General features: G+C 45.6%; 1 protein-coding gene across 2 annotated transcripts; it reads right to left on the bottom strand.

The window, feature by feature from the left end:
• Nucleotides 1–1,770: 1,770 nt before the first annotated feature.
• GJA4 (gap junction protein alpha 4) lies at nt 1,771–5,095 on the bottom strand. Of its 2 annotated transcripts, none has more exons than XM_074305070.1 (2): nt 4,813–5,095; nt 1,771–3,657 (listed from the first exon to the last, which is right to left on the bottom strand). In XM_074305070.1, exon 2 carries the CDS (start codon nt 3,638–3,640, stop codon nt 2,576–2,578), a length of 1,065 nt encoding a protein of 354 aa, XP_074161171.1. In that variant the 5' UTR covers nt 3,641–3,657; nt 4,813–5,095; the 3' UTR covers nt 1,771–2,575. The 2 variants fall into 2 exon arrangements, with proteins under 2 accessions (XP_074161171.1, XP_074161172.1); XM_074305071.1 differs by lacking the exon at nt 4,813–5,095 and adding an exon at nt 3,998–4,116.
• Between the last annotated feature and the right edge of the window lie 9,364 nt (nt 5,096–14,459).

Genomic DNA, 14,459 nt, shown 5'->3' with positions numbered 1-14,459 from the left:
CCACATTCAGTCCCCGTAGTCCTCTCTCTGGATGGAGATGGTTCTCTCCATCACAAGTCTATTGGAATTGGCCTGAATCACCTCATTGTTGAAAAGAGCCATGTATGTCAGAGTGGATCATCACATAATCTTATAATTGCTGTGTACAATATTCTCTTGATTTTACTTCACTCAGCATCAGTTCATGTAAGTCTCTCAAGGTCTTCTGAAATCATCCTGCTGATCATTTATTTCTTATAGAACATTATTATTCCATAACACTGTTTCAAAATATTTTGATAACTTTTTTCCTTTGTAATCCCATATATTTAAATTTATGCATTTAAAAATATTATTCTGAGAAGGGGACCTGCGATGTCACCAGCCTGCCAGAGGGGTCCATGACATAAAAATGTCAAGCCCTAATGTAGGCACTTGGGAGCTTCTAAAGGGTCATTTTTGTTTTTGTTTTTAGCAGGAGAGGGACATAGTCAGGAATGCAATAAGTTAGTAATTTTGATAGTGAGGGAGTGTGTGTGTGGGGGGAGAGTCTATTTGCCCGGTGTTCCTGAAGATCATTGGGATGTATGTGTGCAAGGCCTGAGATGGATGCATCAGGGGGTTAACATGATTTTTGGGAAGCCTCTAATTTGAACTTGGTGATTCGGGATCAGGGAAGGAAACCAACTTTTACTGGAAAACCACCGAATGGGTGTTGAAGGCAATAGTGGGAAATCCCCCCATAGGGCTCTCCCAAGGAATTATGGCGACAGCTTTGTAGTTGGGTAACCTAGTCCCTAAAGTGGAGATTTTAGGGAGAAGAAGGCTGCTTATTGGGAAAGCTGTGTTATTCTCTAAAACTTCAGTCTTTAATCCTATTCTTTAAGATTTCTTTTGAAAAACCACTGTTTCAGATGAGATAAATGGAAGGGAAGTGTCCAGGTTTGGCTTAAATAAGGGCAGCAATGGTCTCTTCTCCTCCGCCCCCCTCCCCAGTCCTGGAGTATGGTGCATTCAAGGACCAGGTCTCAGAAGGGGTCTGGAGTGGTACAGACCTGAGGGAGCCTCCCTTTTTCTGTGTCTGTGTGTCTGCATTTGTTTACCTTTCACAGGTGAGTTTGGACTAGGAGAGATCTATTGGTGGGCAGCTGAGAGGTAGTCAAGGGCCTGGACTAAAGTGGCAATCATGACAGCATAGAGGTGATTAAGAGGCAGAGATAATTCAAAGAATGTTTTGTTTCAATTTAGAGGCCTTGGGCTCAAAACCTGATGGCTTAATTAGCCTGTGGAGGAGCGTAGGAAGGTCACTTAACTCCCTCCTGGGTCAAATGAGGGGCTTTAAGGTTCATTCCTTGCAGCTAAGATCCTATGACAAAGATGGATAGAGAGTACAATCAATAGGGTGTGGGTGTGAAATGGGGAAGAAGAGAATTGAAGATAGGATTAAAAAAACATTTAAAAAGTAGTTTATAGGAGCAGAAGAACTCAGATTTGGGCAGAAAGGCCTTGGAATCAGTGGGACTTCTATACAGATTCAACATAGAAGTGAGAAAAGTTGTCTATAGAGATAGATTTGGGAATCATCTGACAACAAAGGGTTGAGGCCATAGGAATGGATGAGACAATCAAAGAGACAAAAGAGCTATTGGGACAAAGCCTTGAGGGAGGTAACCCTACCCGTAGGGTTACCAGGTGTAAAGAGGAAGGATGACCTCCCTCTGCCCCCCCTCCCCTCCCCATATCCCCTCCTTTCTTCCAACAGTAATAAGATGAGGTCACACAGACTGCCACTCATATTCAAGTCCCATTTATTTTAGAACAAAAAACTGAACATTAGGGGGGAAAGGTCCCAACCCCACTTTTTCCAGCCCTGGTTTAGCTCCTTTTCTCCAGGGTGGAGTGAGGACACAGATAAAGGAGTCACAGTTTTTGACTAAGGCCCAGTGGCTCCAACATGTATATTGGGTGAGGGGCTCCCTTTTGGGCCAATATAGCATAGTATAAACCAAACTTTCTTTCTCCAGAGGTATTTTTAAACCTGAGTCCAAGGCTTTGAAAGGAGTATGACTTGGGAGTCCTGCTCCCTTGGACTTTTACATCAAAAACCTTCAATCCTAAAAGGACAAGATACTCCTCCCCCTTCCCTTTACCCCTATGACAGTAGGGGATAAATGTGGGTCCCTTCTTCTGTGCAGTTATCACCTCCAGCAAGAGTTGGAGGAAAAAACCCGATCTGGGAATTCTGACCCATTCATCAGGCATCCACAGCTGGATCTACGCAGGCCTTTCCAGGACAGGAAATGGCTCTCTTGATCCCAGGAATAGTCAGTAAGCCCAGATCTGAGCCCACTTACTGCTCTGCTAAAGGACTCTTTGGCTCCTGGGATGCTCAGAGGTCCAAGAGCAGCCGGGCTCTGCAGTCCACAGCCCTCAGAGGTTCCCGGCTACCTCCCTCCTCTGTGGGGGGAGAATTCACTCACATATAGTTTGGAAGGGAGACGCCTTCAAGAAAAGAGGTGGAGAAAAACCTCCTCCCCATTGCCCCCGACAGTTTTGCTTACAGGTTCTAGTGATGGGGATGAAGACTCAGGTCCCCTTACACATACTGTTTCTTGGAGGCTGAGCTACTGGGGCGACTGGAAGGGTCGTTCCCACTCTGCAGAGGCTGGGTCAGGTAGGGGCCCTCAGAATGCGTCAGCAAGGGCCCTGACCCAGGGAGCATGTCCTGCTTTTGCGGGGCTAGGCTCTCTTCTGCGTTCAGGTTGGCCCAGTTCTGCTCACTGGACAGCTTGTTGTAGGAGGGGCAGGGAGGTGATGTGGGCGTCTCGTTCATGGGGAGGTAGAAGAACATCCCCTCTGAATAGGGGTCCCCAGAATTGCCAGCCCCATTGCCCAGGACGGCGGGGTAGGTCCCTGTCCGCCCCCTGACCTGGGAGGCCCTCAGCTTCTGCCACATGCACCGGAAGCTGAGATGGACCAGCTCCATCAGGTTGAGCACCAGGGAGATCAGCCCCACGACCATCATGAAGATGATGAAGATGGTCTTTTCTGTGGGGCGGGACACGAAGCAGTCCACCACGTGCGGGCAGGGTGGGCGCTGGCACACGTACACGGGGGCCATCATCCAGCCGTAGAGCCGCCACTGGCCGTAGAGGAAGCCCGCCTCCAGCAGACTCTTGCAGACCACGCTGGCCACGTAGGTGCCCATCAGAGCTCCCTGGATGCGCAGGTGCCCGTCTTCGGAGATGGGGATCTTTGCTATCTGGTGCTCCACGGTGGCCAGCGCTTGTTCCACGCGCGGGTCCTTGGTCTGCAGTGTGCCCAGCTCGCTCTTCTTCTGCCGCAGCTGCTCTTCCCTGCGGGACAGGTAGATGACGTGGCCCAGGTAGACCAGGGTGGGCGTGCTGACAAAGAGGAACTGCAGGACCCAGAAGCGGATGTGAGAGATGGGGAAAGCCTGATCGTAGCACACGTTGGTGCAGCCGGGCTGGGCCGTGTTACACTCGAAGTCTGACTGCTCGTCTCCCCAGACAGACTCCCCAGCGAGCCCCAGAATGAGGATCCTGAAGATAAACAGCACGGACAGCCAGATCTTGCCGATCACCGTGGAGTGCTCCTGGACCTGGTCTAGCAGTTTCTCTAGGAAGCCCCAGTCACCCATTGTTTCACAGCTTTTCTCTGGGAGAAGAAAGGAGAGTTGGAGAAAGGATGAGGACACAGGGGAAAGACTCTCAGGTGTACTTATACCCCCCTTCTACCCACCAGAGGGAATGGGAAGAAGCTGTGTAAGCAGGGCTCAGCTGGATCTGGATGGGGCTTGGAGGAGAAAAGCACTTCTGGAGATTTAACCGTAGCTGGGTGGGAGTAAGCCCCCTTTACAGCAGATAGTTGTTTAGCTTGCCTCCTCTTAACCCTCCTGGGACAGAGAGGTTTGTGTGTGTAAAGCTATGGAGAAGCCCCTTCACTAGGGAGGGCCGGTGCCAGCTAGCTCAGAGTAGTGGTGAGAAGAGCTCCTTACCCACGGAAGGGAAACAGGGCTGAAATAAATGACCAATTAACCGGTTACTTTTCTTTCACACAATTCTTCAAGTAGCTCTTTCTTAGCTCCTTTACTCAGGAATTCTCCTCAACCACTCAACCAACCTCAGGAAGCTCATTCCTGAGCAGAGGGAGGGTCCAGGGGCTCGGGCGCCTGTATTTGCCCAGGGAAAGGTCCCATGTTGGTGGGGCTCACCTTTCCAGAACCTCTCTGAGTCAGCTCAGCTTTGGGAAACTGGGGAAAACAAAGGGAGTTTCCTAATCAGAATTCCCATCATTTGTAATGACACTGACTGTTCTCTGTTTTAGGGGAGGGCGGTGGGGTAACAGCATGGAAAACTGGAGTTCCCTCCCATCCTGAAATCAGAGTTGAGAGTAAGATATTCTGTGCTAAAGACTGCCTCCTCCCCGGTGATGGGAGGAAGAGGTACTAGGTCTGAGAAACTCCACAGCTGGAATCTGGAACCCTAGGTTTTTAGAACGCTCATCGGATTGGATACCCCTGAACTGAGTCCGGGTCCTCTCCCAGAGAGCTCAGTTTTTCAGATCTACTTTTGAGAGAGAGAGACAGACAGAGAGGGAGGGACTCTTCCAGAAGCCGGGGAATCTCCTAACCCACAGAAGGAAGTTGTAGGGGTCACTCCCAGCTGTTGTGCTCCTTGGAGAGGCCGGGAACCCGGCTGTCACCTCAGCTGGCATCCATCCCCTCCATCGCTTTCACTCCCCAGGAGCAGCAGAGAGCAAGGCGGAAACCGAGGGCCCCAGAGTTGGGGAGGAAAAGGAAGCGGGTCTTACCTTGAGGGTTGAGGGGCAGGTGAGGCGGAGGCCAAGGCCAAGGACTCCGGGGATGCTTAGGCTAGAAGTCTCCCCCCAGCCTCCCCTCCCCAAGGCTCAGCATTGGGACTGGCTTTCACTGCCCCGGGGAGCTCTGTCCCAGGCTCAGGGTGGCGGCCCTGCCCCGCACCTGACTCAGCCGAGCTGGATAGAGGCTGTGGGAAAGGCAAGGCAAGTAAGAAGTCCCGGGGGTGGTCCCCGCGCCCTGCAGGGGAGTCCGAGCCCCAGCCCTGGAGCTGGCAGCTGTCCGCAGCTTAATAATAGCGGGGAAGGCGGGGAGAAGGAAGTGGGGGCGGGGGCCGGGGGCCCCGTGGGCTGAGCTTTTTTTTTTTTTTTTTTAAAGAGATAGAGGTGTGTGTGGGGGGGGGTTGTGATGGAGGGGATTCCTGGTTTCGGGGTGAGCGTGGTGGGAGGGAAGGGGGATCAGGGAGTGCCTCTGTCTCCGTCTAAAATCCCACTTTTAGAGCTTCATTCCTATTGCTGAAGTCAAACAAGCGGGCCCCACTCCCGTCAGACTTGCAGATAGCCCCGGGGGAAAACCCCTGAGGACCAGATCTTGGTCCTGGATCGCCCTGTAGTTCGTAGGTGGCTTCCCTTGATAGTTTTAAAAGGGAGCTCAACTGAGACGTTTGGGGATACCTAGGGGAGAGAATAGATGGATCTGTGGCCACTGATCCTATAGAAAAATTCTTCCCATGAACGTGGTCATATATTAATTTCCTAGATAGAGAACCTGTAAACAGGCACTTTCTTCCTTTCTTCTTCCTCCTCCTCCTTTTCCTTCTCCTTCAACTCTTCTTCCTTCTCTAACTCTTCTTCCTCCTCAACCTTTTTCTTCTTTTTCCTCTTCCTCCTTCTCCTTCTCCTCCCCCTCTCCCTCCTGCTTTTCTTCCTTTTCCTTCTCCTCCTCCACCTCTTTTTCTTCTTCCTCCTCTTCCTCTTCCTTCTCCCCTCCCTTCCCCTCCCCTTCTCTCCCTTCCCCTCTCTTTCTCTCCCTTCCCCTCCCCTCTCCTCTTCTTCCCTTTCCTCCCCTCCCCTTCCTTCTCCTTCTCTTCCCTTCTGTGTTCTATCAAGAGCACTGAAAAAGCCCTGAGAAGCTATGGAAACTGGAAGTGATGACGCCTTACCTAAGTCCCCTGCCTCCCACGAGGATGTCCTTGGTAAAGGCAACATAGATGTACATGAAAGAGCCAGGACACCTGGTCAGTCACTCAGTCAGCATTTAAGTACCTACTACTTGCCATGGACTGTGTGAAGTTCTGGAGATTCAAAGAAAAGTGAAAGAGAGCTCCTCCTTACAAGGAGCTTGGTCTAGTTCTGGTTCTGCCACTAACTGGATAGGTCACTTTCCTCTCTGTGCCTCAGTTTCCCTATTTGTAAAGTGAGGGGGCTGGTCTAAGTGTTCTCTAAGATTTCTCTCTCATAATTTAGTTCAACAAGCATTAATTAAGCCTCTTACTATATCTAAAACAAGAATGAAAACAGCCGAGTCCTTTAGGGAGCATACTTCTCAGGTAAGGAAGGCATAACACATACCCAGATGAGTAAATTTAAACCCTTTTCAGGGGGAGAGAACATAACAGGATCAGGAAGAGCTCTGGGAGCCATCTTCGAAAAGAAGACCTTCCTGAACTGAGACTTGAGGGAGGCAAAAAAATTCAGAAATGGGGGTGAGGAAGGATTGCATTCTAGGCCCAGAGATAGCTGAGTTCTGGTGGATTAAGCAGGCTTGGCTGGCTTGAGCACAGAGGGGTGAAATGAGAAAGTAAGACAGGAAATAGAAGTTGCCTCCAGAATAGGGAGGGCTGTAAATGCCAGCCTGAAGAGTTTCTATTTTTGGCTTAGAAGCAATAGGGAGCCTTGAAGCAGGGTGGGGAGCTAGGGTGATGAGAACTCTTCTCTGAACTTTGTGTAGGCCTAAGTGGAGGCACCTACTTCAGTGACCCCTGGGGGCCTGAGAAACGGGACAGCTTACAGCCTTTCCTCCTTCTCTTTGACCCTTTCCTTCTTGTCCCTCCCTGGGGGACTCCCAGAGAGCCAATGTGCTCTGCTTCTTACAAAGGGTGGATGAGGGGAATGACGTTAGTCCTCATCCCGATGTACTCCTGGGGATGCTGCTGGGAGAGTAGCAATGGGAAGAGGGTGGGAAACCAGTTTGGGAGGTGGGCCCAATGCCTGACTGACAAAGCAGAAAATCACAGAATTTCCAAAGTCCTCATTTAGCCCAACTCCAGACCAAAATGAAGTCCCACTCCAGCTCAACAAGTGCTTTCAAATTTATTTCTGGAATCCAGAATGGATTTTCTTCTCCAGGGCCTTAGATCTAGGCACCTCAGAATTGGAACTCAAAACTTAAAAAAAAAGTTTTTAAAAGTTGTTATAATATATAATTGGGGGAAATAAAATATTGTTTTAAATTTTAAAAGAGGAAGATACTTCAGAAAATATCTGGTTCAACCCATCATTAGATGAAAACTGGGAAGATAAAGCATTTGCCCAATGTATCAAAAGTATGACCTGGGCCTTCTGGTTTCAGAGTCAGTATTCTCCCCACTCTATCACTACCACTCATTTAGCCTCTGCTTGAAACCTCCAGTGAAGAGGATTGCCCCATCTCCTTTTGAGGTAGCCCATATACTTCCTAATCATTAGGAGGGTTTTCCTTACAAATCTAGCTGTTACTTCCACTTCCTCTCTATAACTGGCCCCCCACCCTACCCCAGGAGCAGAACAGAATAAATCTGTGAAAACCTCATCTTTTCTGCAAGTAGGTAGCACAGTGAATAAAGTGCCAGGTCTGGAGCAGGAAGATTTATCTTCCTTAATTAAATTTAGTCTCAGCAACTCTGAGGTACCATTACACACCTCTGAGATTGGCTAAGATGACAGAAGAGATAATGACGAATGTTGGAGGGGATGTGGGAATACTGGGACACTGATACATTGTTGGTGGAATTGTGAATGGATTCAACCATTCTGGAAAGCAATTTGGAACTATGCTCAAAAAGTTATTAAACTTATGCATACCCTTTGATCCAGCAGTGTACAACTGGTCTTATATTCCAAAGAGATCTTAAAGGAGGGAAAGGGACCTGTATGTGCAAAACTATTTGTGGCAGCTTGTAATGACTGCGTCAGTAACCTGGATATCTTAGAATCAGCCAGAGTCAGGATAAGCAAAAGTCTTTATTCTTGGTCTTTTGGGGTCACTGTCAGGGGATTAGATATAGGAATCTCCACACCTTCTTTCTCTTTCTCACCACCAAAGAATGATCCCATTTGTCCTACTTCACCCTCTGATCTCTCTCACACTTCTCTGTCTATACCTACAGATCCAGCCAGCACAGAATAGTTGGGGAGGATCATTCTCCAAGCATATGTTAATAGAGTATTGCCCAATTGGTAATTAGCTTTAAGTGCTCGGTTATCTAACCCATCAGCATGGGAGATATTACACAAGCACATAGCAATAATGCACAGGCTATTAGTGATGACTCTCCCAACAGCCAGTGCAGTACCAATGTGGTTTAACAAACATGAATTGTACAACTAGTAGTGATATAATAAATAATATGAATCAACATGGTGTTGTAAGAGATTTCCTAGAAGTCCTAGAAGGAGGGTACATAAACAACAGTCATACATACTCCAACTTCAGCAGCCAAGAGATCATCCAAAACCAATCATTTGTCCATTGCTTCACGTGTCAGAGAATCCAATGATTCCTGTAGGTTTTGAAGTCCTGCAATAGTCTTATGTTTCACAGTATCCTGAGGGTTTAGAAGTCCTACAATAGTCTTATCATTTCTCAGAATATCCAATGATTCCTGAGGGTTTAGAAATCCAACAATTTTTGATGTCCATGACTCAAACGCCATAACTAGCAGGCTCTTTCAGTGGTGGGCACAGTCAGCAATGAAACTACCCAATATTTCTTGGGTCTTCTCCATCGTTTCAAGGGTCTGCTCTGTCTTTCTCTGATGGACAAGGTGAATATGGCTCGTTGGCACCCATCTGATTCCTTTTCCATCTGTGGAGATACAAGCAAACCCTCTCTCCCAAATAGTTAACCTATCTGGTCCTTTCCATTCACCACTTTCTGGGTCTCTCCACATGACCTGGGGATTATCTAAAGACAGTGGAGCTGCTCGCACTGGACACTATCCTTCCTGGGGTTATAAAACCTGTCATCCAGAGCCAGTGCATCTTTGTCAAAGATCAAGAAGTTAATAGTATAAAGGGCTAGATTTAGAAGTTCTCTAGGGTTACTTGTGGCTCCCCCTTTCTTTTGTTTTTGGAGGAACATCTTAATGTCTCTGTTTTTCCTCTCTACAATTGCCTGTCCTTGAGGATTAAAAGATATGCCAGTGGTATGTAAAATCTTATACTGTACACAAAAGTGTACAAAATGTTTATAGGCAGGTCCATTGTCTGTTTTTATTTCTTGTGGCACACCAATAATTGCAAATGCTAGTATATAGAATTCAGTGACTGCTCAGGTTGTCTCTTTTGCTGATGGTATTGCAAAAGTGAATCCTGAAAAGATGTCTACCACAACATGGATAAAAGACAGATGACCAAAAGATTTATAATGGGTCACATCCATTTGCCAAATTTCATTAGGTCTCAAACCACGAGGGTTCTTCCCTGGAGGGAGTGTAGGACATGGAAAGGAAGGCAAGCTGGACAGGCTTTTACTATGCTCCTAGCTTCTTCTCTTGTTATTCCAAATTGTAAACGTAAAGCTTGAGCAGCCTGATGATATTTAAAATGAGATTCTTGGGCTTCTTGAAATAAAGGAGTATTGGCCAACATAGTTAAAAGGCTATCTGCCTTTGAATTACCATCAAAAATAGAACCTGGAAGTCCACTATGAGAGTGGACATGCAAGATATAAATCTTACCTGAATGCTTTCTCACTTGCTCTTGAAGTTCCTTAAAGAGCTGATATATATTGGAGGCTACAAATTTTGTTTGGGCTGTGGCAATTCTTTGTACCACACCTACTGAATAGGCCAAATCAGATATTATATTTATGTCTCCCAGATAATAAGTAAGAGCTAGAATTATTGCATACAATTCATTCTGCTGAGTGGACTGAAAAGGAGTTCTAACTACTCTCTTTATAGTTAAATCATGAGAGTATATACAGTGCAAATATGTTTGGATGCATCTGTAAAGATAGTTGGTCCTTTAAGAGGAACTTTAGAAATCTTTTCTTCAAGAATCTATCACCAATCATGTAATAGTCAGGTTATCTTTAATGGCGACCCATGTGTAAAATCTGGAGCTGTGGCTAATAAAATTTGCCACTCTGGGATGGTTTCACAACATATATTAACTTGTGCATTAGTATAAAATGTGTGTATTTTGTCAGGTCTTATCCCAGATAATTGTACTGCTCGCTTAATGGCATTTAATAAAATTCTAGCCACAAGCACTGGGTAAGGAATAAGGCTTTGTTCTGGTTGTGCTGGGAGGTTCACCCACTCTATCACACTGTCTCCTTGATGAAAGACTGCTGTGGGTGCCTCTTGTGTAGCAAAAACTGATATTTCCAAGGGTTTTTGAGTGACTCTTTCAACCACATTGGATAAAGCCAGTTCAACTTGTCTCAAAGCCTCTTGAGCTTCTTTTGTAAGCTGGCGTGGTAAGTTTAAAGCACTGTCTCCCCTTAAAATGTCATATAATGGTTGCAATTGATAGGTAGTAAAACCTAACACTGGACACATCCATTGGGTATCTTCTATCAATTTCTGGAAGTCATTTAAGGTGTTTAGCTTCTCTGTTCTTAAGGAAAGTTTTTGTACTGTAAGCACCTCAGGGTATATCTCATATCCTAGATATTAAAAAGGAGCATGTCTTTGAATTTTTCTGGAGTTATGTGCAATTTGTAGTTCCTTAGTGTTTCTATGGTTTTTTGTAGACATGCTTCTAACATTTGTTCCTCAGGTGCACATCCCAATATATCATCCATGTAATGTAATAACATTACTTTTGGAAATGCTTTTCTTAAGAGCAGCAGCAACATACATTTGACACATAGTAGGGCTGTTTTTCATTCCCTGTGGCAAAACTGTCCATTCATATCTTTTATAAGGCTCAGCTAAGTTAACGCTAGGCACTGAAAAGGCAAATCTTTTCATATCCTCCTTATCTAGAGGGATAGAATAGAAACAATCCTTAATGTCTATAACCCAAAGAGGCCATTCTCTAGGCAACTGAGTAGGAGAGGGAAGTCCAGGTTGAAGAGTTACCATAGTTTCCATCTGTTCATTTACCTTTCTTAAATCAGTCAACATCCTCCATTTTCCAGATTTCTTTCTTACAACAAATACTGGGGAATTCCAAGGACTTAGAGAAGGTTGTAAGTGTCCTTGGTCAAGTTGCTCCTGTACTATTCTAATAAAGCCTGAATTTTATTGCTAGCTAAGGACTACTGTTCTATCCACACTGGTGTATCAGTTTTCCATTGGATAGAACAGGTGAAAGTGTTGGCAGGCCTTTAACAGCAGCCCTGCCTAAAAAGCCAAAATACTCATTTTTAACCCTAATTGTTGTAAAATGTCTCTTCCCCACAGATTGATGGGGATTTTTTCAACTTTAGAAGGAATAAAAACTCCTGTTTCATCTTCAAATACCCATCTTAAAGGGGTAGCACTAACTTCAGCTGCTATAGATCCTCCTACACCAGACATATAGGTGTCTGCCTTAATCTTTGGCCAGTGACTGGGCCAGTTGGCACCTCTAATGACTGTGTAATCTGCACCAGGGTCTACCAGTCCTTCTAATGGTATGCCCTTTATACAGATGGTGAGCATAGGTGGGTCAGCTGTCACAGCTGCTGTCCAGTATATTCCTGGATTTTGTTGCTTGGAGTCCGAACATGGGCGACTGTCATCAGATGGCTTATTAGGAGTCTGTATCAGTAAACCTGATGCTACAAGTTCTCCTGGTTGATAAATCACACATTGTCTACCTATGTTAGTGACTGGGATATTATCTACACATTCCCCAGTTTCCCACATCAGTGTATGGATGGACACTTTTGTAAGTACTCTCAGGAGGCGAAATGGTCAAGCCTACTGTGCCTGGAGGCAAGGGATCCATAGGCTGGAGAGGAACAGATTTCACCTCTCCAGGGGGTATTTCAGTTGTCCCAGATGCATACAACTCTATTCTCCCCAGTTGTAATCCCTTTCTCCCATCAGATGGCTTTCTGGCTGATTGGTCATGTCTGGGTACTGAATTTCTAAGCACGCTCTGGGTGTAGCATCAGCTGCCATCATGCCCTAAGTAATTTTTGCCTTGGGCCCCTCATCCTGTTTCCCTGAATCAGTCTACATTCTGATGCCCAATGGAGTCCTCTGTTGCATTTTGGACATGGGGTTTTGGGTCTTGTTTTCCCAGCCTGTCTTCTCACTCTGTCTCTATGCCAACACTAAGCTATCAGATGCCCTACTTTACCACATTGAAAGCATTGACGAGTCTCTCTGGAAGTCCCTTGCCAAAAGGGACCCTGTCTTGTTGGGATCTTGGGAAGTCTGCATCATAGCCTGGCTATAAAAGGCATTTGTGCCCACTGTGGCACAGCGTCTTATGATCTCCTCTAAAGGAGCATCCTTGTGTAGTCCTTGTATAATCCTTCTACAAACCTCATTAGTATTTTCTTTAGCAAGTTCCCTTACCAAAGTGTCTGTTACTATATTTTCACCATTAGTCCGTATGACAGCTGTCTGCAAACATCCCACAAAATCAGCAAAGGGTTCATTTGGTCCTTGTGCAATTTTTGTGAAGGCTTCACCCTTGTCATTTCTATTGGGATGCAACAGCAATTTGCTCATGTGCTGCTAAGGGGTAATTAATCTGTACTGAAATTTCTACATAAGAACCTATACCTGTTAGTTGGTCACAGGTGATTGAAGTATTAACTCCACTTTGACTATTTCTTGGGCTTGTATCCTACAGAGCTCACCATATTCAGAAAGCCACAACAAGTTTTGTCCAGACAAATCTAAGCATGTCCTTGCAGATTTCCAGTCCCTAGGGGTTAAGACTTCATAAATTCTGTAATAACATCTTAACATAAGCTGATGTAGCCCCATAAAGAGAGCAAGCCTTTTTCAGGTCTTTGAGGATTTCTATATCAAAAGGAGTATATCTTCTGCTTTCTTGACCTGAAGAGTTAAACTGTTGAATCATCGGATACATATTGATTTTCAAATCAGCTAAATCCTGGCCTTCTTCTATGGCTTTAAGTAGTGCCTTTTGCAATCTAATCATAGGAGGGGGTGATTGCTGAGGGGGAGGTGCTGGTGGTATCACTGCCCCTCCCACTACTCCTTCTCCCTCCATCCCAGAAGATGGGAGTTGATGGGGGCATGTCAATAATCTGCTCCCTACACGGGGTTGAAGCTGCCTCATGAGAGCCAGAATCACTCCACCCTTGAACCTCATTTAAGTCCCATGCCCTCTGGCGATATGGTCATTAAACTGTTCTTTGTCTTCCTCTTTTTCCTCACACTTCCTCATTTGGCCGTTCCTAAAACTTTTCCTTTTTCTATAACTTGCAAGATTCTTTAAGGCCAATTGTATTGCTTCTGTGGAAATTGAATGAGGATCTTTATCACTTATTCACAAAGTTGTTGTCCTACCAGCTTCCAATTATCTAGCCCTATTTCTTCTTCCTCTAAGAACCAAGAGGACATGTGTCCTAATGTACCCAAGAGTCTAGTGATCTGTTCCCAAGTTATAATTAAACCTTGCCCCTCAATCAACTTAAGTATGCTTTCTATAGTGCCCCTTTGGGGCGGGGGTGGGACTGGGGATGGGGGAGAATCTTTTCCTAACATCTATCCCATTTCAGCTAGAAAAAGTTACTAGTTTAGCCCTTAACAAAGTAAGTTTCCTGTTTGTATATTAAAATATCTAATTTCCTGGTAACCGGGGAACTTCTTCAGTGAAAGTAGGGTCCTTGGTCCACACCTTGGGCATCAAATGTAATGACCGAGTTAGTACCCTGGATATCTTAGAATCAGCCGGAGTCAGGATAAGTAAAAGTCTTTATTCTTGGTCTTTTGGGGGTCACAGTCAGGGGATTAGATCTAGGAATCTCCACACCTCCTTCCTCTCTCTCCACCACCAAAGAATGATCCCACTTGTCCTACTCCACATTCTGATCTCTCTCACACTTCTCTGTCTATACCCACAGATCTAGCCAGCACAGAATAGTTGGGCAGGGTCATTCTCCAAGCATATGTTAATAGAGTATTGCCCAATTGGTAATTAGCTTTAAGTGCTTGGCTATTCAAGTGCATCTCTGTTTCAGCCCTTTACAGCAGCCCTTTGTGTAGTGGCAAGAAACTGGAAACTGAGTGGATGCCCATTGGTTGGAGAATGGTTGTAGAAATTATGGTTTATGAATATTATGGAATATTATTGTTCTGTAAGAAACGATCAGCAGGATGAATACAGAGAGGCTTGGAACTCTACATGAACTGGGCAGAACCAGGAGATCATTAAACACGGCAACATCAATATTATACAATGATCAATTCTGATGGATGTGGGGCTCTTTTCAACAATGAGATGATTAAAGCCAGTTCCAA

Source organism: Sminthopsis crassicaudata, chromosome 3, assembly GCF_048593235.1.
Source record: "Sminthopsis crassicaudata isolate SCR6 chromosome 3, ASM4859323v1, whole genome shotgun sequence".
NCBI classification, from domain to species: domain Eukaryota; kingdom Metazoa; phylum Chordata; class Mammalia; order Dasyuromorphia; family Dasyuridae; genus Sminthopsis; species Sminthopsis crassicaudata.
The sequence above is the reverse complement of the archived record's forward strand: the minus strand, read 5'-3'. Positions and strand labels throughout refer to the sequence as shown.

Coding starts and splice junctions, on each gene's coding strand:
- GJA4 (XM_074305070.1), bottom strand. CDS start 3,640: ATGGGTGACTGGGGCTTCCTAGAGAAACTGCTAGACCAGGTCCAGGAG.